The sequence below is a fragment of the Cebidichthys violaceus genome, unplaced genomic scaffold (assembly GCF_023349555.1).
Source record: "Cebidichthys violaceus isolate CVI_PGR_0920_01 unplaced genomic scaffold, fCebVio1.0.p SCAF_50, whole genome shotgun sequence".
Classification (NCBI taxonomy): domain Eukaryota; kingdom Metazoa; phylum Chordata; class Actinopteri; order Perciformes; family Stichaeidae; genus Cebidichthys; species Cebidichthys violaceus.
Window position 1 is genome coordinate 931,682 of NW_027176706.1, and position 24,497 is coordinate 956,178.

Below are 24,497 nucleotides of genomic sequence, written 5' to 3' on the forward strand. Positions count from 1 at the left end.
GAGGCTGTCAATCATCTCTGCGATGGTCTCATATGCAGACGGGCATCATAATTCATTTTGTGCCGAGGTTGAATGACAAGCGCCGAGTCTTACCATATGTGATCTTCGTTTCGTGAGGTTTGTCAAGCGATGAAAAGAGACCTGAAAGTTCCACCTTTTTCACTCCCAACATTATTTCAAAGATGGCGGCGAGGTCCTCTTTTAGGACGTCCCCGTTGTCCTCGTTCTCATACATCTGCACAACAACATATATATATGCTTATGTACTTAAGAAATGGCTTGAAAACCTAGATCAAACCAGATTCAGTGGTGCATGTGCTCACCGAAAAGGCCAGCTTGAGGGTCTCCATTGACTTCAATGGTCGATGAACGGTAGACAGAGCAACGACGTAGTGTCTGACGTCTATCCGTCCATCTGCATGCTGGGAACAAAATGATCTCAGTGAGCAGAACAAGCAAAGGAAGAACATGATCCCGTATAAACAATTGTTGCACATTTGTTACCATCTGGTGCTTAAAAAATACTTTAAAATTCAACGGAATAAATAACTTCTTGCATTTCAAAACACATTTTCACGCAAACATGAAATCGAGCAAAGCTGAAATCACAGATATTTAAATGTTTTGGCGTTCAGCAGACTTCATATTCTCCACAAGAGGGAGCTGATCAGTCGTTGACAAACCAGTAGAACACATGAAACCTACAGTATGTCACCTATGAGATAATAAAGTTATAGCAATAGTTTGATCCTTTGGGTGCTGTGAATCAGTGGATCAGACATAATCTAAAACCCTGTTTTTACTTCTATATTCCACATATATTATAAACATGGCATTTTCTGTTTGTGCATGATGTGTTTTTGCCAAGTGACTTTCTATATTTGATCTGAACTTTGGATTTCTGCAAATTTTAGGATATTTCTCATTGAATGGTAACTTCAATATTTTGTGACCAACAGGGACAATGGGTCCGGTATTGAGGGATGACGCTGCAACCGGAGCTATTGTGCAGCGTCAATGTAACGTTATACGCTCACCAAAAGTGCTTTTGCCATTGACAGGAGTTGAGATTGTCATTTTAAGTGACAGACAACATCGTGGAAAGGAGAAAAATGGTTTCCTTACCTTTCCTTTCTCAAAGGCGGGACTTTGTGAAGGGTCAATGTATGCGCTATAAATACACGTGACCATCGAATTCAAAGACCTCGTCCACATTGTCGAAATCATCGAAACAGTTAGTCATGACACTGAGATTCTTTTCGACGCGTCCTGTACTCTGACAACAACGGCCCTCACGTTTCCACCGTTGTCTTCCGGGCAACAAGTCACAAGTCGCAAGATTTCAGAACGAGACTTCTTCCCAAATTGTCTGACACTTATAATAACAATCAGAGGCAAAAACAATAACTTTTAGAGGACGTAGATGACGGTGCCATATGATTACATTGTAGCCAGTGAGCGGCTGCCGTCGCAGCGCTCTAGCTTTATACAGGACCAATTGTGGAAGTTGCTATTATTCAGTTATGACACAAAAAAAAAACATGGGGAAATAAGGTCAAGGTTGAAAAATACCAAAGTTACCTTACAGCGAGGTCAGACTTTAAACCCGTAAGAATACACATTGTTCTGTAGCTGATGACTAAACATCAAGTGTACCTATTAGTTTAGGTCATCTTTAATCTACTATTGTACTGTTCCATACATCTCGTTTACCCGTTTACCAGTAATCTTACCGTATGTTATTATACGTCCTTGACTTCTATACATTTTTTTGGTTAATTGTCTGTCTGTGTTTACCTGGTCAAAGAGGCTGTGGACTTGTGTGAGTGTGTCTGTAACCGGCAGGTTGAGGAACTGGGAGAAGTCCTCCAAACTCAGGCCGTCTCCCTGCAGCTTCCTGGCTCTTCTGGCCTGCTCCTCCAGCACAGCGTCGGCCCGTCCTGCTCTCAGCCTGCCAGAGAAAACACAAAGAAATCACATCACGCAACAATGTAGCAGTCATGCTGTTAACCACACATATGGAGAGAAACAAATTATCTTAAATAATCTTAATCTTTGACTCTTTTTAAAGAAAGACTCATCCAAAATTTGTGGCTATTTCATTAGAATGAAATGACGTAACTTGAATAGAACGCGAATAAAAGAACAATGAATGTGGCAGAACATCTGCGCCATAGAACACCAAACATTTCACATTTGTTTTGGAGCACCCGAAGTCTTGGATCACAGCCACCTTCCAGCCAGTCCGACCAGTCAATCCAGTCTCACGTCACTCACCCCAAGCGGCACAGCAGCTGGTGGAACTCGAGCAGGCTGCTGTAGTCGTGTATGCGCAGCGGGCCCCGCGATAGGCTGATCTCACGATCGTCAAAGGACAGGTCTGTGAGCGGAACCTCCAGCGCCCTATCGGGACAGAAAGGGGAAATAAAAAAAAAAAAGGTTTATGAGGACGTTCGCGCGTGTCTGTGTGTTATGAACTCCCAAAATCAAGCATTTACGCAATCGCACTTACTTGGCCATGAGCATTCGGACGTTGCTGGCAAACAGGGCAGGGTTCTCCCTCTCCTCTTTTGAAGGAGTGTAAATAGGCAGGTACTAAGGAAAGAGAGAACGTCAACTTAATGTCGTTCTGATCCGCTATGCGACATAATAAATAAGGGATTACACATATTGCGTTCGTTACACATTTCGAGCTAATATTTCTCTCAGTTTGGTAAGAAGACGGAAGATGCTGTAAACCACTGACCTCTATCTCCATGGGGTTATGAGGTTGGCACAGAGTGAGCCATAGGATCTTGAACCTGGAAGACAGAAGAGTTGGATTTGTCTCTACATGACGCGACAGTTTCAGGAAGAGAAATGTAATATGATGGATGGAGACAAGGCCGGAGATAATGGAGGTTTCCCTGCAGCATCTCACCGTGTTCATTCTTAATGGAAAACAGGTCACTGGTGTTTTAACAACATACTTAGCTGAGGGCAGTAGAAGCTGTGTGTGTGTGTGTGTGTGTGTGTGTGTGTGTGTGTGTGTGTGTGTTATGGTTACACTTACGCTCCGGGACCTTGCCACGTCCATGAAACAGTATCCTGTGGAGAGGAAGGGGAAAGAGGAAGTGGCTCAGGACAAAACACATAAACAGGGAGGTCAATTTCTCAAACTTCCTCGAACTGTTTATCTATTTTTTTTTTTTGTTCTGGCTGAAGACCAACACACTTCATACATAATACGCAGCACTGCTAATTAATCCCTAAATACTGATTTGTACAAGGGCCGTCCTCATACAAAACAAATCGTTAGTCGGAAAAAAAAACCTTCGTACGATCTAATCGATAAGTTGAAAAAATTAGATTCTCCACAAAGAAGCGCATCAAAAGCACCACTTTAAATCTCGTGTTTACCAGCGATGTGATCAGAGGTTTTGGGGAAATAATTCAGCATTAAAAAGGCATTTTAAAAAAATGACTAATCGACTAAAAAAATGTTAGTCGAATGAGACCAAAACGACCGAGAGCCCAAATTTGCAACACTTTAATCTCTGCTTGAGGCTAGTGGATTGAGGCTACATTAGTCGTTATATACACACCTAGGTTAATATACCTGAACCTCCAACCTAACTGTCGGCAGTCGAGTTGCATTGTGGGTAATGTACACTAATGTAATAATAATGTGAGGAATAAAAAAAGACAGATAACTCCGGTCGTGCTGCATCAATTTTCTTTGAACTGTCCATTGCGAGTCCAACAATATTATGCATAAGCTTTCGATTTGGCTCAGTAACAATCAGCGTTTCGTGCGATTTGTTTTCGTAATGTTCGAGTGCGTTGGCTGGATTGGTTACAGGTGTTTCCATTTCCAGCTGCGACGTTTCCCCCCGCAGCTACAACCAACAGTTGGAAACAGATGGGACTGGAAAGACTTCTGGCGGTGCGGAAATACAGAGTCTTATTCGGGTTTTCTGTGCCTCAACTTAACTGCCTTGTGCTGCCACGTCGTCACCGGAGTCAGTACGGTGACTAAGCGCAGCACAAAGGGAAACGGTGACAAACGCTTTAGCGCTAAATGCACACAAAAAAAAAAAACAACAACTAGGTAATAAGAACTGCATTATTCATGAGAGAGTGAAGAGAGGTGCTGAGAGAGAGACATGACACCTATGTGTGTGTGTGTGTGAGAGAGAGAGAGAGAGAGAGAGAGAGAGAGAGAGAGAGAGAGAGAGAGAGAGAGAGAGAGAGAGAGAGAAAAAGGGGGATGAAATATCACCCTACAAGAACATGAAGTCATTCAACACAAGAGGAGCACAGACTAACGTCACGGGCGTGTCAGGGTGTGTGGGTCTGTGTACATGTATGGCTGGAGTCCAAACCCTAAACTTAAAACTATGTCCAGCGTTAAGAGCCTCTCTATAGGCGTAGGTATGGAGGAGGATTAAAACAAAGTGCGTTTACCAGTTTGTTTGGGTAGCGCAGCACCACGGGCTGCACTGGGAGTCCCGGTATGAAAGCACCTGAGAAAGGACAAGGAGAGGAGAGAGGTGGAGAGACAAAAAGAAAATGTTTAAATCTATTGCTGCATTTGCAAAAAAAAAAACAACCTGTCAGACGAGATTCTATAATGTCCTGCTGGTGACAGACGAGCTGGTAGACGCTACATACCGTATGTGTTACTGGAGAAAGTCCTATTCATGCTACAGGGTAGAGCTTTGAGTACATGATGGTTTCATTCAGAGTGAGGCTTAATTGTGTTTTTTAGCCACTTGGGGGCAGCGCAACAAGCTGTGAAGTTATTATAAGGACACCACATATTTTTGAAAGTTAATTAAAAAAAAGAAAAAATGAATTACAACTTAAAAAAACGTGCAAAATAGATTCAAACGCATAGCTTAAATATGTGTTAATATGTACATAATTAATAGGCCCTTGAGGCATGGGTGTGGCGAGTTAACGCAACACCTCTGAAGGTTGGTGGAGGAATACAAAATTACACAACATGTAGGACTAACATTAACAGCAGATGATCAAGCAGGAGCCCCCCATCATCACACATCATCACACATGGACGACTACTTGTTTTGAACAGAACAATGTTGTGCCTCACGTGTTGGTTCAGCTGCGAGTGTTTAGCTGAGAGTGCGAAAGAACAAACACGAGAGTGATCGCCGTCCTCGCCCTCTGAATAATGATGATAATAATAATATTAGGACATATGATGTGATAGGGTGGGGAGGGTGAACATGAAAGTGACGACTCTGTGAAAAAGGCCTTTGGAAAACAACAAAGGGACTGGACCTATCTGCGGAGCACGACATGCACAGGTGGCACCAAGCACATTAAAAACACACAGACACACACACACACACACACACACACACACACAGAGACACACAGACACACACACACACACACACACACACACACACACACACACAGAGACAATGTTGCTCTGTTGTGCTGGGAGCCAGTGAGGAGACATAACCAGAGGAGACACATCAGAGCTAGACAAACACACAGACAGACACACACACACACACACACACACACACACACACACACACACACACACACACACACACACACACAGAGCAGGGCAGGGCAGGGCAGGGCAGGGTGAGACCAACAGGGCTTACTGGGAATGATAGAATTAAAGACTGGAAGAAAGAGGATTAGACCGAGCAGGCAGGGAACAACGGCTGACAGTAACTCACACACGGGACGAAAAACAAGCCCCCCCCCCCCCTCCCCCCAAAAAAAATATGGAAACAATCACATAACAAACGCCATGCGTCCCCCGCTGAGGTGTCCCCAAGCAAGACAACCAAGAAACCCAAACCTGCCGGGCCGACGTGAAGAGAACTTGCTCAGACAGTTACACCTGGCAGCTACACAGTCAACGCCAGGCACACCGAGTTAAACGAATACCGAACAAATTAATTAACACGGCGACACACCCTTGGCTGGATATTACCAAGAACCGCAATCCAACTTTTGTTTTAAGCTGCGCTTTGGACGATTGTTGTATCAGCTACTCTGAAGAACGCCGAGCCTCCTTTTGACTTTGGATCGCTCACAATTTGTGTTAAACTGGAACATTTTTAGCCTCTGGACAAAAAGAGGAGTTGGTTTTCCTAACCTAACAATGCAAGCAGTCAAGTGCCTACTTGTGTGATGTATTACCGATAACTGCCAGAATGCCAAAGTGCCTGTTGAAATGACACACGTGTAGGAGTTTACTGTGGATCGCTCCGACAGGCCCGATTCATAAGGACATCCCATCTCTCACGCGATTACAAATAAGTATGGAGGCAGATAAGAGAAATAAGAGTGTGAATTTAAACAGCCACTGAATACTTAATATTGAAATATAAACACCACTGAATCCACGTATCTGAATTTATTTGTTCTCAAGTCACCTCTTTGAAATTAAATATAAAAATGTCTTGATTTGCAATTTCAAAAGATTTTCTTTTGAAATGTTCCAAAAGTCAAATCCGGAAATTCAAGTTGGAAAAAAAAAAAATCATGGTACATACATTCAATGTAATAAAAGGTAAATATTAAAGTTACTGTGAGGAACTTTGAACTGGTTGTCAAATTTAAATTGAATACAGATGCTTCCGTATCAAGTAAACGAGACCGTCAGAGAGAAGATGGCTATTTCTATATAGTCATTCTTAATGCTTATTATTGGTGCCACCGAGTCCGAATCAGATGAAATCGCGCAGGTTCACCACGAAGTAGGATCATTCGCAATCATGATCGACAGGAACAGCTTTTACCATTTTCAATGATACATGATGCTGAGGTTCTGCCATAATGTTGTTGTGTTATGAATACATGAACAATATTCACACTGACTCCATCATATCATGTATCTAAACTTGTTCATATCAGCTGATGTACATCACTTAGCTCTGAATACTGCTTTGAAGTGGTTTCAGGAAAAGTGTGGATGAAGTGTTCTGGTAATTTTAACGACGTGGGACACATGTGCTGTCCTTTGGTCCTTAGCGCCCACGTTGGGGTAGCTCTGGCTCAATACTACTATTTGGTTTAAAGTTCAATCAAAGTAAATACGTGCATGATTTCTGCCAAATTTGACTGCAGTGAGGTTGTTTTGAAACACACACACACACACACACACGGCTACCTTCCACCTGGTTTCATGACGCCAGGAAGGTGACTGAACTGAACACATACCGGCCTTGAACAAGATGAGCCCCGACCTGTTGGTGCACGTCCCTTCTGGGAATATCATGATCTGGAACAATAAATACGCAGTAAGGCGCAAATACACACAAACATCTGGCTCCTACTCTTTTATTTCTAAATTGCTCTTGATCTGTTTGAGCTTAAGTTCGTATGGATTAATGCGCAGTTTAATGTACTTCACCTGAGGCCACTCCCCTCCGGACTGGGCTCTCCGCTTGATCTCCTCCACAGTTTTTCTTCTGGAGTCCTGATCCGAACGGAACACAAACACCGGCCGGATGTAGCTGATCAGAGCTGGGAGGACGGCGGCGGAGAAAAAGATTATGAGCGAACGCCAGATCAGGAGAGAAACGGTTTAAAGATCAAGAGAAAGGGAGGGATCGAGCGCAATTAAGGATTCCTGTTTCCAATAAGAATTTGGTTTCGCCTTTCGCCTTCATGTTCTGTCCCAATGCTTCAATGCTTCTTTTCTACCGTTGCTAGAGAAGCTAGCTAGCGAAAGTCCTTTAGTTGTCTGCAGCACCCTCATGTTTACATGCAGCAAAATGTAATTTTTTAAAAGGTCTGTCTAATAATAATTTGCCCAATGTTCTACCTAATACCTGAATTTCAATTTAGGAAAACTGGATTGGAAACTGCTGTTCATGATTTAATTCAATACAAATCACAAAATATCTGAAGCCAGACTAATTTTTGGCCGGGCAAATCCACGGTTTACATGTATTTATTCAACATATTACAATAATTCATTCACACTTTAAATGAGCATAAGATTATCCGGCTGTAAACTCTTTTCATATTACAGCCTGGTAGCTTCTACAGAGCAGTTGCCGTTAAACGGAGAATATGTCAAATTGTCAAAGTGTAGGACTCACTGCCCCAGACGGGAATGCTCCTGCTCTCCAGTTTGGTGACTATGGAGCACATGGTCATGGTGACTGGGATGGCATCAAAGTAGGAGGAGTGTGGCGCCGCGGTGAGGATGGGAACTTCGGACTGCGACGCCCGTTCGCCTTTCACTTTGATCCAATGGAAACCTCCGCAAAACCACATGGCTCGCATGATCACCCGTAGACACAGGTCAATGAACCTGATAAAAAGGACACATGCGGAGAGTAAATCCACATTACTGTACTGGAGGTTAACAATTTAGATCAACTTCTGTTTCATATCTCAAAAAGGTGTTGATCCAGTTGCTTCAAATACGTTCATATAGCTCCTCTTTTGTCTTGTGTTTGCTCATTAAATGAAATAAGCCGACGCAACATGTTCAGCAGACACCAATAAACAAGACTGTGCTCGTCAAAAGGCCTTGTTTGTTTTGGATCCGTTTATCATAATGCTATTTACAGGATGTCGCAATTTTCCACACGTCTGTGTAATCCCATAATGTTTTGGTAGCACTTTCACACTTTTCGAAACAGAAATACCCCCCCCCCCACACACACACACACACACACACACACACACACACACACACACACACACACACACACACACACACACACACACACACACACACACACACAGACCTCATCCACCACGACTGTGGCTCAATGACGAAATCGGATCGCACCAGGGAGGCTGCGAAGGCGAAGGGCCACCCCAGCAGCATGAAGAAGGACACCAGCAGCAGCCGCACCGGAAACACCGTCACCGACATCAGTCCTATCTGGGGGAGAGACGGAGAGATGCGAGCGGTCACATTGTTGTCATTCCACTGCGCTTTCGCAAACATAGGATTCACCGCTCCGCCGCTCGGCATTCCTACTGCTTTTCAGCCAACTGTCATTTAACATGCTATGCATTCCTGTTCGGCGGAAGACTACGCCTGCACACATTCCATCTGTGTCGTCACAAAGTCATGCTCTAACAACACCTTCCTGGCTATGGACGCCTGGAGCTCACAGGCTTGCATGTCTAACATCTATAGAGCAATACTTTCAAGCGACCTCACGTCGGTCCAAGCAGGCAGGGGCGGAGGTATAAAAAAAAAAAAAACGCGAGGAAGTGGTGAGCCGACGAAAGCTGTGCTCGCAGAGTGAGCTGCGGCTTGAGGAAGAAACCGGTCTGGGAACCTTCCTAATGCCCTAGTATGACACGGCGCAAGGCTGGTGCCGGAGGAAGTGAGGGGCAGCGATGGAGGAGGAGAGGTCGACCTGAGGAGGCCATGGGCGGGAGGTGGGAGCAGACCTTGGAACGAAAATTCACATGGACTGATCTCTGGCAGGGCGAACCACAGCGTATCAAGGTCCTGGTCCGGGCAGAGCAACGATGTCCTGTATAGTCAATCAAACTTCTTCATCTGGGGAAAACCAGAATCTGGACGTTAGAGCCAGTGCTGTACTTGGTTCATACATGGTCTTGGTCTCCAGACCACTATTTGCTTTTAACCTTCCACAGGTGAGCTCTAGTTGAGAAATAATCTCTGTATGACGAGAGTCATTATTCAGTGACCTGAACAGAAACACTCTCCCGGTAATGTTTAACCTCCAGGCAGCCCCAACCGTGTGAACGACTGCTCCAATTTAGTTTGTGTGTATTTAGTTTTCAATGTCTGTTCCATGCACACCATTGATACATGTATGATGCTCTTAATTTGCTGTCTTGGGAAGTTAATTTGGTTCATTTACACTTTTGAATGCATTCGTTAAATTAAATTACAGAATTACATTTATACTAAGCAGCTGTATACCTTAATAGTTGGTGAAATGTAACCGTCTTGTGTAAGGACAATGCATCTCAACAAGCTTATCCTGCAATCAATGTAATACGCATTCAGAAATTAGGGTTTTTTTCTGGCCGTTTGGCATTATCAGAAAGGGTATTTTTGCTTTTGCATAACACACCAGTGAGGTTTTACTGTATAAATAGTAAGGTAGTAAAAAAAGATAAGGCGCCCTTGCAAACAGTGCATGAGGCCAAGTTGAACCAAAAGTCACACAGTTTTAGTCTCGTCACCAAAATGAATTGTGTGTGTGTGTGTGTGTGTGTGTGTGTGTGTGTGTGTGTGTGTGTGTGTGTGTGCGTGTGCGTGTGCGTGTGCACACTAACTGGGTCACATAGTCACAACCTCCGGTGTAAATTCGGACATTTTAAAAGCCCCTTCCTCCCCTCTTTGTCCGACTCCTGCTCGATCTCCCGCACCTCCAGCGCTCTCCCTCGTTCCCCTCTCATCAACCTCCCGGCCTGCTTTACAGTAATCACCAATCCCGGAGGAACTCCTCTCCTCCGCCATCCATCCATCCATCCATCCATCCATCCATCAATCCTTCACTCCCTGTGTCTACTTGCTCAGCTTCACCTTCATTTATCATGCTGCTCCCCCTTCAAATGTTTTCCTCCTACTGGGCTTTCTGTGGCCACTCTGGGGAATCATATCCACTCCCCCTCCTCCCCCTCCCTCCCTCCCTCCCTGTCTTTCCTGGTTTGTATTTCTCTCTCCAGAGGAGGAGGAGGAGCACAGGTGCACACTGCAGGGCTGTATTAATAAATAAACAGTATGGGAGAGATTTACGATGCTCTAACGCCTCGTCTTGCCTTCCCACCCCCCCCCACCCCCTCCATTGCCTGACGCACAGAGCACTCATCATCAGAGCTTAACGAATCCATCTGGGAGGATCTGCTGACATTTTCTCAGGAGGTGGCATGAGAATGAGCCGGGGCGTGGTAGAGGGGAGCAATCGCTAGTGTTTTATGTGAGCACCGGACCCATCCTCCACTGATGATTTGAAATTCACTATATATATAAAAAAAAAAAAAAAAAAAAGCTTCTGCACTGCTGGGCTCCCTTGTAACACACATCGTCACTGTCATATAAAAAAGGTATCTTCAAAGTCTTATTCTCTGAGTGCAACCATTTGTTACTGCACTCCTTATATTATTAGCCCTCAAAGGCCTCCTTTTATGTGCAAGATTGAACATAACAGTGTGTTAAAATAACCCATTGGTGACAGCTCCCGTCAGAGCCACAGAGGAAAATATAAAAAATATTTTTAGAGGCTGAGCGGTACTTTTTTTATGACAAGCGTAAACTGATTTCCTATCGTCTACTCCGAAATGATTATACATACCAAATAGCGGCAAACGTCTTTTGACCTGAGGGTGAAGTTCAGTGATTTGTGGAGGCCATTCTGTTGGATGTTAAATATTCAGGAGACTCCGGGAAGAAAACGATGGCCCCGTTGTCTCCTGATGCACAAACTCACACCTTCTGGATGCATGTAGGGCAACACCAGAGCCGTCACGGGCCATTAAGAGCCATTAAGAACCATTAAGAGCCATTAAGAGCAAAGAGTCACTCCAGCTCGGCACTTCTATTTTCTAAACGCTCCGCTTTCTGTAAACAAAAAGGAAATTTTACACGATCTAATTATTTCTTTAACCTTATTAGAAATGCAGACGGACTCTACCGAACGAACAGATGCACCACCTACAAAAAGCTGCCGATAGTAAATGATCTCTGAACACCAAAGGCAACGAATAGTACCTTTGTACATTGACGTCCCAGTGAAATGGAAGAGCGTCTGATGTTTTCCCCAGTGAAGCTGAATTATTGAGCGGCGTATAGTTACAAGAGGGATTTAAATCAAATCCTTTAGTTCAGCCTTTAGTTGATTGATGGATGGATGTCATGGTATTATTGGTTGAGCTTGGTTGGTACTATGTTACGCAAGTCATTTTATCACTACGAAATTAATCTTGTTACGTTATATTGTTCTGCATATAAAGTTGAATAGGTGCACGGTATTACTGGGGATGTGATGGAAAGACATTCATCATTTCACATTGACTTTAAGATACTGAGAAAACAAGACTCTACAGCCAGGCAAGCGTCTCTGTGAGGCTTTAAAGCACAGCGGTGCTTTGAGCCGATATTCACAGCAGCCCTGTAACATGCTCACGATAGTAATGCTAACAAGTTTAGCACGTATACGGTCTACCATCTTACTATGGCCTTACTGTACCATGCTAACATTTGCTAATTAGCAGTTCAACTGAGGTTGATGTTAATGCTACTAGTTCTGCAGGTATTTGGTCATAACACACATGGCGAAAGATAAAAAGCCAGGGGATAAAGGTTTTTACTGTTCATCATCTGGGGACCAAGAATCCAAGCCATAAACATACAATAAAAAACAAAAGTGTCCATCTGAAGGTCAGGAGACGATCAAAGTCAGTAGATTAGATTGTCTAGGAAATTTGAATATGTGTACAACATTTGGTGCCAATCCATCAGAAAGACGTTGAGATATTTCACTGAATAAGTGAAGACTTTAAACTGTTGGAGTTGCTACGGGGAAAGTCAAAAGGACCACCAACGTCAGTACGATTCATCCTCTTGGGAACTAGAATATGTGGAACAAATGAGTGTCAAGATATTTCCTTCTGAACCATAAATGTCAACCTCACGACGGTGCTCGAGTGAAGGTCAGGGTGATCAGCGAAGTCGTTAGGGTTCATCCTCTGGAAGCCGTGAATGTCTGTACAAATTGTCATTGATTGATATTGAACTGATTGAAATCTTACATACATTTTTCCATTGCCATGATAAATAACACCGAGCTCCCCCTGTGCAATGTGGCCCAGCACACTTTGAAGTTGCTCTACACCCTGCAGTGAAGGCTAATTGGCCTCGGTTAATTGTTTTCAATTAGCCACGGGAAGTGTGCTCCGATTCCACTTGGGGGCCAAGGAAGCACTCAACCTACCGTTAGCCATGTTGTTTGGTGTACAGATTGTTTTTTCGTTACACACACACATACTCTAAAAAGATCACACCCTACCTTAAATATTTACCATGAAGAACATATGTGCTGGTGAAATTAACAATATCTCTATACTTTACTCTTAGCTGACGCTAAAACAACCAATACATGCACAAGCAGATTAGGTTTTCGCTACTGAAATAGCCAGAAATATCTGACACTTATCGAGAAATATTTCCTGAGATTTGAGATGACCCACAATCCAGTCTGTGAACATCGCAGCTCTACCGGATGTCACAGGTAATATTGTATGCAAACTGGAGAGTTGGCAGCGAAGTCTGTATGATGTTCACTGTTCAGCAATGTGTGACTCAGCTGAAAGGAGCGCTGCCATCTGTCCATCAAAATAACTTGCTGACCTAGTTAGTCCACAGTGCAGCTGATCATGTTTGCTGGAAGTTGGAAAAACAAAGTACCAGGGGAGGGAGGATGTGCTTTATGCATCAAGCAGCACATATTGTCTCAATTTGACAGACCCACACCCACATATTCCACGCTGTTATTTAGACCTAGAGCCTATGGCATCCATGTTGTTGTTTTTTTTGTCCAGGTCAAGCTTGCGTTTGTTTAAACGGGGAGCGCACGTGCACGCACACAAATAAGTTCACGCACATGTGTTAAGTGGAAAAACACACCTCTATGCCACGTTAAAAGCAGGCAGCCGCGAGACACAGAAACACACACACATGCTCCAGTTTACAATCACTGCACTGCTGCTGTCATCTGGCACAGACACGCAACTGTTTACAATGAAGTGCAAGCTCCAACAGAAAGAAATGACATGTACTAATAAATACTTTCTTTCAGCAAGAACAACGCTGGGGAAAAAAAAAAAAAAAAGGTAACGGCGTTCGGCTAGCTGGAGTGAAGTGGTTAGAGGGTCTTTGCAAAGCCAAGCTTAAAAAGCATAGCTTACTGCGGTGAAAGCATGGAAAAACCAAAAAAAAAAGGCAGAAGGGGTTTAGCACTTTTCTCAGCGGTGCGTAATTTGTTGGGACCCGGCGGTGACCACATAAAGGCCGATTTCCTGAGCCTAGTGCTTTTGTGTGTTTTGCTCTGAATGAAAGCTGGCATCTCTGAGCCCCGGAGCTACGGGGAGACAGATAAACCTGATGGGCCTGCACTTCCTCCTTTTGTCCGATTGTGTGACCGCAAACAAATACACTGAAACCCATATTGTTATATATTGATACTTGTTTGCTGTGGAACTCATTTGAGTGGATTTCTCTCGGAAAGAATGACGAGAAGGCTAAGTACCCTTCGCTAAGCCACGCCCCCAAGCCGCTACTCTGTCAAGCTGTCAAGAGTCACCGTGAAGCCCACACTGTCACTAACTGCACTCACTGAACAGATATGATCTAATCTATGGGGGAAAAAAAACCTAAAAGCCACTTCAGAGAGAAGGCAGCATAAGGGTCTACAAAGATGCGTTTGACGGATATTTCCAGGATGTGAAACTGATTCAGCAGAGAAAACAGGCTAAAAATTAAAAGATAGAAGCTAAAGCTAAAGACAAGAGTGAAGTGAACAACCACCTCACCTGGCGGTTAAGACACTATTCCTGTTAAGCCAGTTAGGTCTTTCTTCACTGTTACAATCAATAAAAAGCAAAAGCAGAATACATTCAGTTTACCTTCAGTAGCTAGCGTAGCATAGAAGTGCTAACGCTAGTTAATTATGCGTTAATGTTCTTTTATTTAAAAATCCACAGGTTTTTACGTAGAAACATTAGCGTTGTAGAAACATTAGCATTGTAGAAACCGTAGCGTTGTAGAAACCTTAACGTTGTCGAAACATTAGCGTTGTAGAAACCGTAGCGTTGTAGAAACATTAGCGTTGTAGAAACATTAGCATTGTAGAAACCTTAGCGTTGTAGAAACATTAGCGTTGTAGAAACATTAGCGTTGTAGAAACTTATAGGTATCTCTTTCCAACCTCTCCGGGTAACGAGCATCATTATTACACAACGTTTAACCGTGACTAGCTCCGGATCCGCAAAACCAGCCTGAAAATGAAGAAAACCTGAAACGCTTGTCTTAGCGTCTATGGAGCAGAGGCGTATAGCTGTCAGACCCTGGTCGTAGCTGTCCGATGCTACAATATGATGGGCATAGTTTGCATTCGAGGGCGGGATTTAGTGAAGGATCAACTAAAGATGCTTAAGAATTAATCTCATCTTCATAGCAAACCCCAAAAAAGAAAGAAATTATTATTTAGGCTGCATGAAAACTAGATGAAATTACTGATTTAGTTGGACTACATTAGCAGTCATCCAGTCAGCAGACCCCACCAATCACCAGACCTGAGAACCCATTGATCCATTGGTTGATTAACGAGAAGGCCCTCCTCCAGCAGTGAGAATCAATCGATTTCAATGGTAGATTTAGGATGCAGCCACAGCTGTCGATCTGCATGAAAAGCAGCAGAGTATCTCACGTCCATGTTTAGCCCAGAGCACATGCCTCGCTTTAACAAGGTGTGCTCTTCTTTAAAATGTGCCACCGCTGTACTTAAGTATCGGTCTCACGGAGCAACCGTAACAGGACAGATCCGAAACCTTGACTTTAACCATAAGTCACACTTGCTATATGCTGTCCTGGAGACTGATCCACCCTAATAAGGACTGTGTGAGTGCACAACTCAGCTGTCAGCTTGTTTAACCCCGTGCCGACACCCCCGTGTAAACACTGTGTGCCTGGGACTCAAAAGAAACGGCAAGAAACAGAGAAGTGCAGACTGACAAAAGGAGATGTGAGAGGAAGTAGAGTAAATGTTGACATGCTCTGCATATATCAGTATGACAGTTGAACAGTGCAATGAATAAATAAACGGTACCTTTTTTTGCTTCCCACCGATAGTTGCTTGGATAAAAATCCAATGCAAATGTTTGATGCAAATTTGGTCAATCAAGATTAAACTGTGGTTTAGCAGATCCATCCAGGAAAATGTGGGTAGAGGTCGCCGAACCCGTATTAGCGCCACACGTCTCAGATGACACTTATAATGGAGAATATGGAGCAGCATCATGGATTTAGAATTGTTGTTTTCAGCAGAATATAAGCCTATATTAAGTCTAGAATTCTAAGGTTAATCCTAATGAGCATGCATTACAGTGAGCTATCAAATGCTGTAAAATATGTGCATGAATAAAAGCGTTTTTATTATTATTATTATTATTGTTTGTTTTCATCCTTTAAAAGGAACACTTAAATATGGGAATTGCTCACAAATAATACTCACTACTGCCAGGAAAACATTGCAGATGTCCTAGATAGGCAGCAGATTGCCAGAGTTTGTAGAACTTGTTTTTTGTCAACTCGCCAGGAAAACAGGAAATACTTAAATTGTCTGACAGCCCTACAAAGGTGGGAGAAGTTTAGGTGCAAGTTTGTAAAAATACGCTACATGCACAACGTAAACAAGGCACGTGCACAGTTGCATACGATGACTGAAGGATGACGTTCTTTTACAAAGTTGAGTTACATAATAAATGCATCTTTCGTCATCTTAATTGTCTTACCTGTATTGTCTCTGTCAGGGTGAATTTCAGTTCGTGCACGAAGGGGTTTCTGCCCACTCTGGAGGGGCGACTGTTTGATGACTTCATTGCGTGAAGTCCTGTGACTTTTACAGCTTTCAGAATAAACAAAAAGAAGTCGAGTCCAGAATGTTCCGTAACGCTGGCTGAGCTCGTCGTTAAACGCCGTAAGGAGCGCGCGCCTTCTTCTGTTTTGGAGTCAGCCCTCCTCAGCCCAGAGGAGAGACTGGAGATGGAACGGAGGAGATCAAGCTAGCGAGATGGAACGACGCAACTTCCGGTTTTAAAATTCAAAATAAAGTTCCTGTGGCTGTGGCAGGAATGGAGACAAGGCAGCCTATTTGTAATTTTACAATGAAAAATACATCTGCTTCGTCGTATTGTTTGCACGCCCAAATAGTTACCACCATGCGCTGGAATTAAAAAGGGAAAAACAATAATTTGAAACTGTGCATGCCAGTTTAAGAGAGTGCCTCTCAACTTAACACAGTCTATAATGCTCTAAACTATCGATGAGCATGTTTATTAAAATCCAAAATGATCTAATATATATACATTACACGTACAGGTACATCGTGTACAAGCTTTTATTTTGAAGGCAATGACCAAATCTGGAAACATGGTGGCGCATGAACGCATCCACGCTCACGCGTCCATGTCACATAAAGTTCCCTTTTTAAAGCAAGGGCCCAATCTAAAATAATCTTACAATAAGATAAAGCATTTTAACTCTTTACATATATAACTACAACCATTTAAAAGGTCGTGCACAGAGCGTGCCACTGTGAACTCAGAACAGTGTACCATTAACATAAAAAGTTACTTATTATGTGCAGAATTTGTGCAAGCTGGGTGAACAAATGGGCTCCTCCTTTTATTAACAACATGAACCTTTTGAATAAGGGTGTAAGTCACTCAGTGACAAAGCACAGACACACAGTAACACACTGATACATATAGAAGAAGAGGTTATAACCCTGTCTGTCTGTGGAATGTGCGTTTGAGATGTTTGGGATGATTCGCCTTTCGGTGAGATTCATTATGCTTTTGAAGTCACGCTTCCTTCTGCATTTGATCCGCCCGTCAATTTCTGCACAGTGTCTTTTATTTTTAGATGACAGCGACTGCATTTAAACAGACTTTTGTTGTGTCTCACCGCTGCCCGATAGCCGACTCTGGTGCCAACCGGTTTATCACCAAAAATCTAAACCTCTATTGACACCTACCTACATACTGACACACTTCATTAAAAGTAGTTCACTATTCCTGCTGCATGCAGGGTAAAACTCTCTGGAACCACACAGGAAGCTTTTGTTTGTCCATGACCATGTGCTTCAGTGAAATGCCATTGAAATGTTGGCTCAATTCCAAACTGCTGTGCTCTCTGGAAATTGCCTATGCAAACACTGATGCAGTAACATCAGAAGTGCACGTAAGCAGGAGTTGTGTTGTTCCTCATTCGTCCATCAGTAAACATTAACCTTTAGAACAACTGAGCCGGGGTGGCAGTCGAGGCCTCGGTGTTTGTTGCCCAAACAACCTTCAACCCAGTCAGCTTTCCGTGCCAGCGCAGCGTGAATGTTACAACCTGTCGATGCTGTTGTGAGCATCAGGCTTTTCTCTGTACTTCAGTGATAAAACAATGGCAGGAAAGGTGGACGTAGATATTAGGATTAACAGATAGTTTCTGACACAACCTCAAAACCGTGTAAGCTCGTGTCCGATAATGTGTTTGTGAGTCGATACTGTAAAGACACTGATAAGGACTCATCTGTAGGAACCACAGGTTGATATGGACGACTTACAATAGGTAACGGTGGTTAGGAAAAGGGGAGTCAACTTGATCAAGTGTATTACGTGGCCGGGTGGATCCTGTGTTGGTGTAGCAGAGACTTTAGCGCCCTCATGTGGACGAACGACGGAGAGGAATCTTACGGAAAAACAGGAAAATGTCTGATAAAATGTTTAATCCAAGTTAATTGATTTATTCCAACCCAACTAAAGTGTTGCTGTGTACGAATGCAATCCAAAAAGACCAATAATACAACCATGAAATGATCCAAAGAGAAACTGATGTAAGCTTTGCGTTTTATTTAAAGTCTAACTCCTATTTGTTTGCACATACACTTGTCATTTCAAAGCATGACCGATTAGCCCTGTATTTATTTACCAGGAGAAAGATACCACGATAAGCTCAAAAGCATAACTTAATTAAACTTAACTTATAGCTCTGTTCACATGTTGTAGAAGTTTATGATGGTTTTTGAGAACGCAACAAATCAGAGGAGTGAAAAAGCGATGGACATTCTTCAACAAAACACTTTATTTTTTTTTAAATCACAGTTCTTTTCAGTTTCCACGATCTCAAAGCAGCCTTCTCAATGCTCCTTTGTAATGTCAGCCCTGTCTCTGCTTGTGTCTGGGATTTGTCTTGCAGAACACAAACAAACGGCCCCTCCGTCGGACAATGAAGCAGTCTTTGCAGCGCCTCTTCAGGGCAGACTTGGTTTTCATGCCCGCACAGGGCTGGATGCAGGGAAGACGCTGACACTGTCCCGACAGAGACGGTCCACGCCGGGCCGAGGGGGGCTGGATGGTGCAGAGTCTGGTCGGCGACAGGAGTAGTGCGCGGGGAGCCGTGCTGAGGGTGCAGAGGCATCTGTAGGCGCTCGCTGCTGGTGAGGAGGTCACATTTAACCTGCTCATCTGGGCCACTTGGCGAGTCAGGGAGGCAGCCAGGTGCTTCAGGAGGAGGGACGCCATGACGTCAAAGGCTGCAGAGGGAAACAAAGAGGGGAAATTCATATGCAAATTGTGATTTTGTGATATAGAACTTTTTTTTTGTCTTGGGTTCGATTGTCAAGTTGTGATTCGACTTAAAATCGTAAAAGTAAACAGTAAATAGAAAAATGCTATTTTTAGCCTGCAATTTCTTTCATTTTGTATTATATTAAACTAAATATATTTGGTTTTCTGACAAAACAATACATTTAAAGACTTCAGCTCAAAGCTCAGCTAGTTCAATTCATTATGTTTTCTCTCCAGACATCACATATATAATTCGCCACTGCAGGACAGCGTGAGCTCTGCAACATGCCCAAGGAGACGAGCGTGTCAGTTGACCTGCTAGCGGCAAAGCTAGACATACAAAAAACGGCCCATATATAAGTCTACATGTGTATACAGAATAAAATAACACAAACAAACCTTTCAGGAATCCCTAAACGACTAAAAACAAGGGGATACGTCCCTGAACGTTTCGTTTTAATCGCCCAAATGCGACCGTGTTACTGCTCTTGTCTGTTCTTGCTTGTGAGGATAACACTGCTTCCGGTTTGAGATTGTTATTGGGATTTTTTATGCCCCCGGTTTAGCCTGTCAGGCAAAACATCCCCTTCCTTTGGCTTTAGCAGAGCCAAAATGCAAAGTATTAATCCAAAGTATCCAAATATGTATATGTTATATTTTACAACACATATCGAGATACAAGAATTTAACAGGAAAGCTTGTCGGAATATGGAATGCGTTGAACCTGACAGGCAAAACTTAGGGAAAATAAATATCCACCATAGGGTTCTCTGCAAGGCATCTTGGGAAAAGCGTCTGTTGTAAACATGGCGTCCTCGGTGTGTAGAGTCTTGTCCTTCAGTAGAAATGCTAAGGTGCTTGCTTCACCTTTGAGGCTGACCGCCGTACCTGCTTATCGCTACAGCGTAGAAGTATCCAGCACCGGTGAGGCCATCACTCACACCGGCCAGGTGAGCTTAACAGTGATTCTGTCGTGTTGCTTTTTACCGGATGCCCTGACGTTAGCTTAGCATTGCTAACGTCAATGTAGCCACTCGGACCATTAACCTTACTTACGTACAGTAACGGTGGTTGTTTTTCCTCTCAGGTGTTTGATGCAAGTGATCCCAGGAGAGCCAGATTCGTTGGCAGACAGAAAGAGGTAAGAAGCAACTAACAAACGAGCTCAATAAAGCCCAGACCGCAGCTAATTGAAATGTAAATAGCTTAGTTAACTCTCAAATCTAGGTTTGTTGTTGGAGATTAAGTTACAAATATGAAACAGCGACACTGCGCATGTGCCTCATCTTGTCAATCATGGACATGTTATTCACAAATCCATTTATGATCGTCATGTCACCATATGCTCAAACTAGAACCTATCACCACAAATATTCAATAAAACTGCCAGCACAATAACCACCATAATAAAAAAAAAAACATGCTAAACAATTGTGCGTAAACAACTACTCTCTCACTGTGTCTTGTGTGGCCTACCTGCTCCCCACATCAACCAAGTTTTAGTCAAGTCGACAATGACGGAAGTCACGTCGTTTGTGTCTAGGTGAATAAGAACTTCGCCATCAAATTGGTGGCCGAGGAGCCGGTGACTGACGTTGGGGCGAGAGTGGTGTCCTGTGATGGAGGTGGAGGAGCCCTGGGTCACCCCAAAGTCTACATCAACCTGGTAAAGTCCAGATTGCGGAGACACGGTCTTACTCTCAGATAGATTAAGGAAACTAGACGATCTATAATATTTTCACACGAGTGTCCCTATAATCACCATAACAGCACATTTTGCAAACGTCCTAAATTATAAATACTAACTCTGTCATTGGTGTCTCTCTCTCTTTATTTCCAGGATAAAGACACTAAAGTGGGCACTTGCGGCTATTGTGGATTACAGTTCAGGCACAAGCATCATCACTAAACCATTTCCTCTCTCTGTGCTTCTCTGTATAAATTGCCGTATTGGTTAATAAATTATATGTTGTCTGTCTGAGAGTGCATTCTTCTTAACGAAGCCTGTTGAAGTCACTGTTTCAACACATCTGTGTGTGTGCACGATGCATCCGCAATCAAGGGATTGCCTCCAAATGTTTCTCCAGTCCCCATGTCTATGGGACTGGCTGTTCAGTTTGAATTGCTGGGTGCAGTTCCCTCTGTGACAGGCAGAGGTCAGCAGTGCCCTGCTGAGGCGTTTGGTCCGCTCCGACAAAAACAGAGACTGTTGTGCAGCGAGACATAAAAGCCAAGTTTACCTAATAATGTCAAACCAAAGCTATTTGTTGGTAAAAAGGTTTACGTGCAACACAGCTATATTATCGTTGAACTATAATAAGAGCTGATGGAAGTTGCAGCGCACCTTTTAAAATCTGCTCCACCGTTATCTGCATGAGTATGATTTTTTTTTTTTTTTTTTTTTTAATTTTCTTTCCTACTTCTTGGAACACGTGCATATGACTGCATTGCTTTGAACCTTGCCAATAATCACGGAAGACTCCTCTCTCCTGTTTACCGTACAGGAGCTCTGAGAGAACCTTAGCATTCCTCGTGCGTCGGTCCCACACACAATCTGCGATGTTCGAGCCTCGCTCTGCCAAGCCTGGAGGACATCAGGAGGGAGCCAGCCTGATAAGACACAGTAGCGCGGAACAATACATGTTTGAAGAAGATCATATATATATTTCATCGGGCTTATTCTCCATAGACCTCTGCATGCCAAATTGGCCCGCGCTTGGCTCAGGCTCCAGACAGCACTAGCCTGTTCTGTCCCCAGTGATGCAGCACAGTGGAACTGCATTTTCCACACCGTAGAGCTCAGGTTGGGGAAAGAGTAGTCAGCCTGATATAATTGGCCCTGGCGACTCCTGGAAGTGAGGCTTATGCTGTAGTTAACCTCATCTATAGTCAGACCACTTCGGGATGATTGAAGGGAGAGAGAGAGAGAGGTGCATTGTTAAAACGAGGCAGGCGATACCGGGTCAGTGTCAAGAGAGCTGACTGGTCGGTCTTGCGGGTTGGTTAAGTCTGAGCGGTTCAGAGGCGGTGGTTGGCGGAGTTGGAGGCATTGCCCGGGGGCGAAATCTTCAGATGAAACTGAGCATATGAATTGCGCTGAATTAAACAGCGCCTGTGTTTTTGTGCTGGATTTAACCGCGCCGTTTAATTATTCACTGCTCTTAAACGCATCAGCCGGCGTAATAGAATATTCTTTAACATCAGATATGTCAAGTAACTCCGGATTATGAAGTTGAAAATTCAGCCAATTTGCGCACACGGACTCATTCATGGGATCAACCTTAAACTGTCAAATCACCACAGGGGGGTTTATGGCTACATCCAGTTATCCTCTTTCTTTCAGCATAATGTTGGATAATAATTGCAAATACAACTCGTACGCGTAATGTGACCCTGCACTGTTGGGTCAGACCACTCAGACAAAGATGAGCTGAAATAAGACTGTACTCGTATTGAGACTCTCCTCACTGCTGAGCCACAATAGATAATGGAGTTAAATGCCATTGAATTCCTTAACACAGCGCCCCCCCCCTCAACAACAATCACTCACTATACGCAAAACATCCTCCTCGTCGCTGTAATTGCCCTATTAAAATGTTCCTCCTTGAAGATGTGTCATAATACAGACCCTCAGGCTCATTATGGAGCTCCCTGCAGCCAATTATCTGAACCTCCGTGTCTCCGAAGCCATCCGCGACCCAAAAAAAAAAAAAGGGGGCTCATGGTGCAGATCTGGGAGCAGCCCGTCCTCCTCAAATCTAAACCGACTGTATGAGAGGCAAAACAGAAAACTGACCTTTGGTCATTGTCTCGGGGCGACTCCACTCGGCTCCACTTTAGAGTCAGGTGACAGAGCTTCTGACCTTTACCACGGAAATAATGACTTGTACTTGTGCCAGGGGCTCCGAGGGTTACCGCAGGGAGCGAGACACCTCTGGCGACATGTGACAGTTTTTGGAGGGAGAGAGTTTGCACTCACCACTTTGATAGCCCCGGGAAACCAAAGTGTGTGTGACAAGACGCAAGAGACTTAGAACTGTGTGTATATGCATGCCACGTTGTGTGTGTGTGTGTGTGTGTGTGTGTGTGTGTGTGTGTGTGTGTGTGTGTGTGTGTGTGTGCGACAGAGGCACAGACAGTGTTGAAAGGAAATAGGTGTCAGACGGAGGAGGGTGCACAGAGGAGTAATTTGAAGTTGTCAATACTTCCTGTGCAGACATTCCATCTTAGAAGAAGAAGTGATTCAGGAAAAAAAAGTCCCACAGAGTGTAGAATGAATGGTACGAACAATTAACGGAAGACAAACAATACTTTTCTGAGTGGGGAAAGAAAAAAAAAAAAAAAAAAAGTCTTTTGTCTTTCGCCCCTGTGTCAATTCCCTCATAAGACGCTGAAGGCCAAATAACTGCCGGTGGTATGAGCCAGACAAGTAAACAGTGGCTCTAACATTCCCCGACCCGTACAGCAGCACACGGAGGCTTAATCACATGATATGGCCCAGGGAGCAGGCCTTCGTGTCAGACTGGCTGTTGAGTGGCTCGCTTGTGTGTCGGGAGCAGACAGACGTGAGGTGAAAGGAGTGGAGGGAGGGAGGGAGGGAGGGAGAGGAGACAGGGGGGGAAGGAAACGAGGAAGGAGAGGAGATAGGTGACGGCTGGTGGAGTAAGGGGTGGTGGGGGGGGGGGGGGGGGGGATGTGTGAAAGGGAAACATTTTAATGGCAAAAGAATCTGTCATATTCTAGGTTTTGACAGTATTTATGCTTCATAATTATACTTCTCAAACGTCGTCACTAATTTTAAAGTTCACGCCAGCGAGTTAGCGACATGGTGAACGTGGGGGAGCATTTAGCAGCTAAAGATGGTGAGTTGAGACCAAAAACAGAACTTAAAGGAGAGTGAATGTTGGAAACGTGGCTCTGTCTGCTGGATGTGTACATAGGAAACTGCTAGTTTATCATATCATATATATATACATATATATATATATATATATATATATATATATATATATATACATATATATATATATATATATATATATATATATATATATATATATATATATTAAAGTATGTTAGCATTGTGGTCGTAGCTTGTCTCAGCTGCCTCAGAGGGGCCAGAAATCGGTTATAGGAGTTTAAAAAGTTAATTGTTAAGCAAGCGCAGCTTTAAAATG

At 43.6% G+C, this 24,497-nt stretch overlaps 3 protein-coding genes across 4 annotated transcripts in view; 1 reads left to right on the forward strand and 2 right to left on the reverse strand.

Annotated features, from left to right (window-relative positions):
• lpcat1 (lysophosphatidylcholine acyltransferase 1) overlaps positions 1-16,715 on the reverse strand; it is a 17,545-nt gene extending 830 nt beyond the window's left edge. The window contains exons 1-14 of one of the 2 annotated variants that reach the window (XM_068731248.1): positions 16,495-16,551; positions 16,215-16,331; positions 8,739-8,878; positions 8,082-8,296; positions 7,388-7,500; positions 7,195-7,255; positions 4,447-4,505; positions 3,053-3,087; positions 2,747-2,801; positions 2,513-2,595; positions 2,278-2,403; positions 1,798-1,951; positions 324-422; positions 94-235 (exon numbers count right to left, since the gene is read on the reverse strand). In XM_068731248.1, coding sequence (XP_068587349.1) covers positions 94-235; positions 324-422; positions 1,798-1,951; positions 2,278-2,403; positions 2,513-2,595; positions 2,747-2,801; positions 3,053-3,087; positions 4,447-4,505; positions 7,195-7,255; positions 7,388-7,500; positions 8,082-8,296; positions 8,739-8,869 — 1,273 coding nt within the window. In that variant the 5' untranslated portion in view covers positions 8,870-8,878; positions 16,215-16,331; positions 16,495-16,551. Of the gene's footprint in view, positions 1-93; positions 236-323; positions 423-1,797; positions 1,952-2,277; positions 2,404-2,512; positions 2,596-2,746; positions 2,802-3,052; positions 3,088-4,446; positions 4,506-7,194; positions 7,256-7,387; positions 7,501-8,081; positions 8,297-8,738; positions 8,879-16,214; positions 16,332-16,494 lie in introns of both variants that reach the window. The other variant, XM_068731247.1, reaches the window with a different exon arrangement.
• Positions 16,716-18,578: 1,863 nt separating this feature from the next.
• mrpl36 (mitochondrial ribosomal protein L36) lies at positions 18,579-19,889 on the reverse strand. The gene is made up of 2 exons (XM_068731260.1): positions 19,720-19,889; positions 18,579-19,286 (listed from the first exon to the last, which is right to left on the reverse strand). Exon 2 carries the CDS (start codon positions 19,273-19,275, stop codon positions 18,910-18,912), a length of 366 nt encoding a protein of 121 aa, XP_068587361.1. The 5' UTR covers positions 19,276-19,286; positions 19,720-19,889; the 3' UTR covers positions 18,579-18,909.
• A 202-nt stretch (positions 19,890-20,091) lies between these two features.
• On the forward strand, positions 20,092-21,298 carry ndufs6 (NADH:ubiquinone oxidoreductase subunit S6). The gene is made up of 4 exons (XM_068731301.1): positions 20,092-20,270; positions 20,408-20,461; positions 20,864-20,986; positions 21,161-21,298. The coding sequence occupies exons 1-4, from the start codon at positions 20,127-20,129 to the stop codon at positions 21,227-21,229; spliced, it is 390 nt and encodes a 129-aa protein (XP_068587402.1). The 5' UTR covers positions 20,092-20,126; the 3' UTR covers positions 21,230-21,298.
• Positions 21,299-24,497: the final 3,199 nt, after the last annotated feature.

What these genes read in the sequence shown, in the direction of transcription:
- mrpl36 (XM_068731260.1), bottom strand. Translation starts at nt 19,275, where the DNA reads ATGGCGTCCCTCCTCCTGAAGCACCTGGCTGCCTCCCTGACTCGCCAA.
- ndufs6 (XM_068731301.1), top strand. Translation starts at nt 20,127, where the DNA reads ATGGCGTCCTCGGTGTGTAGAGTCTTGTCCTTCAGTAGAAATGCTAAG. An exon ending in TCGTTGGCAGACAGAAAGAG is followed by an intron (nt 20,462 to 20,863) that starts GTAAGAAGCAAC and finishes GTTTGTGTCTAG; the next exon opens with GTGAATAAGAACTTCGCCAT. An exon ending in CCAAAGTCTACATCAACCTG is followed by an intron (nt 20,987 to 21,160) that starts GTAAAGTCCAGA and finishes CTTTATTTCCAG; the next exon opens with GATAAAGACACTAAAGTGGG.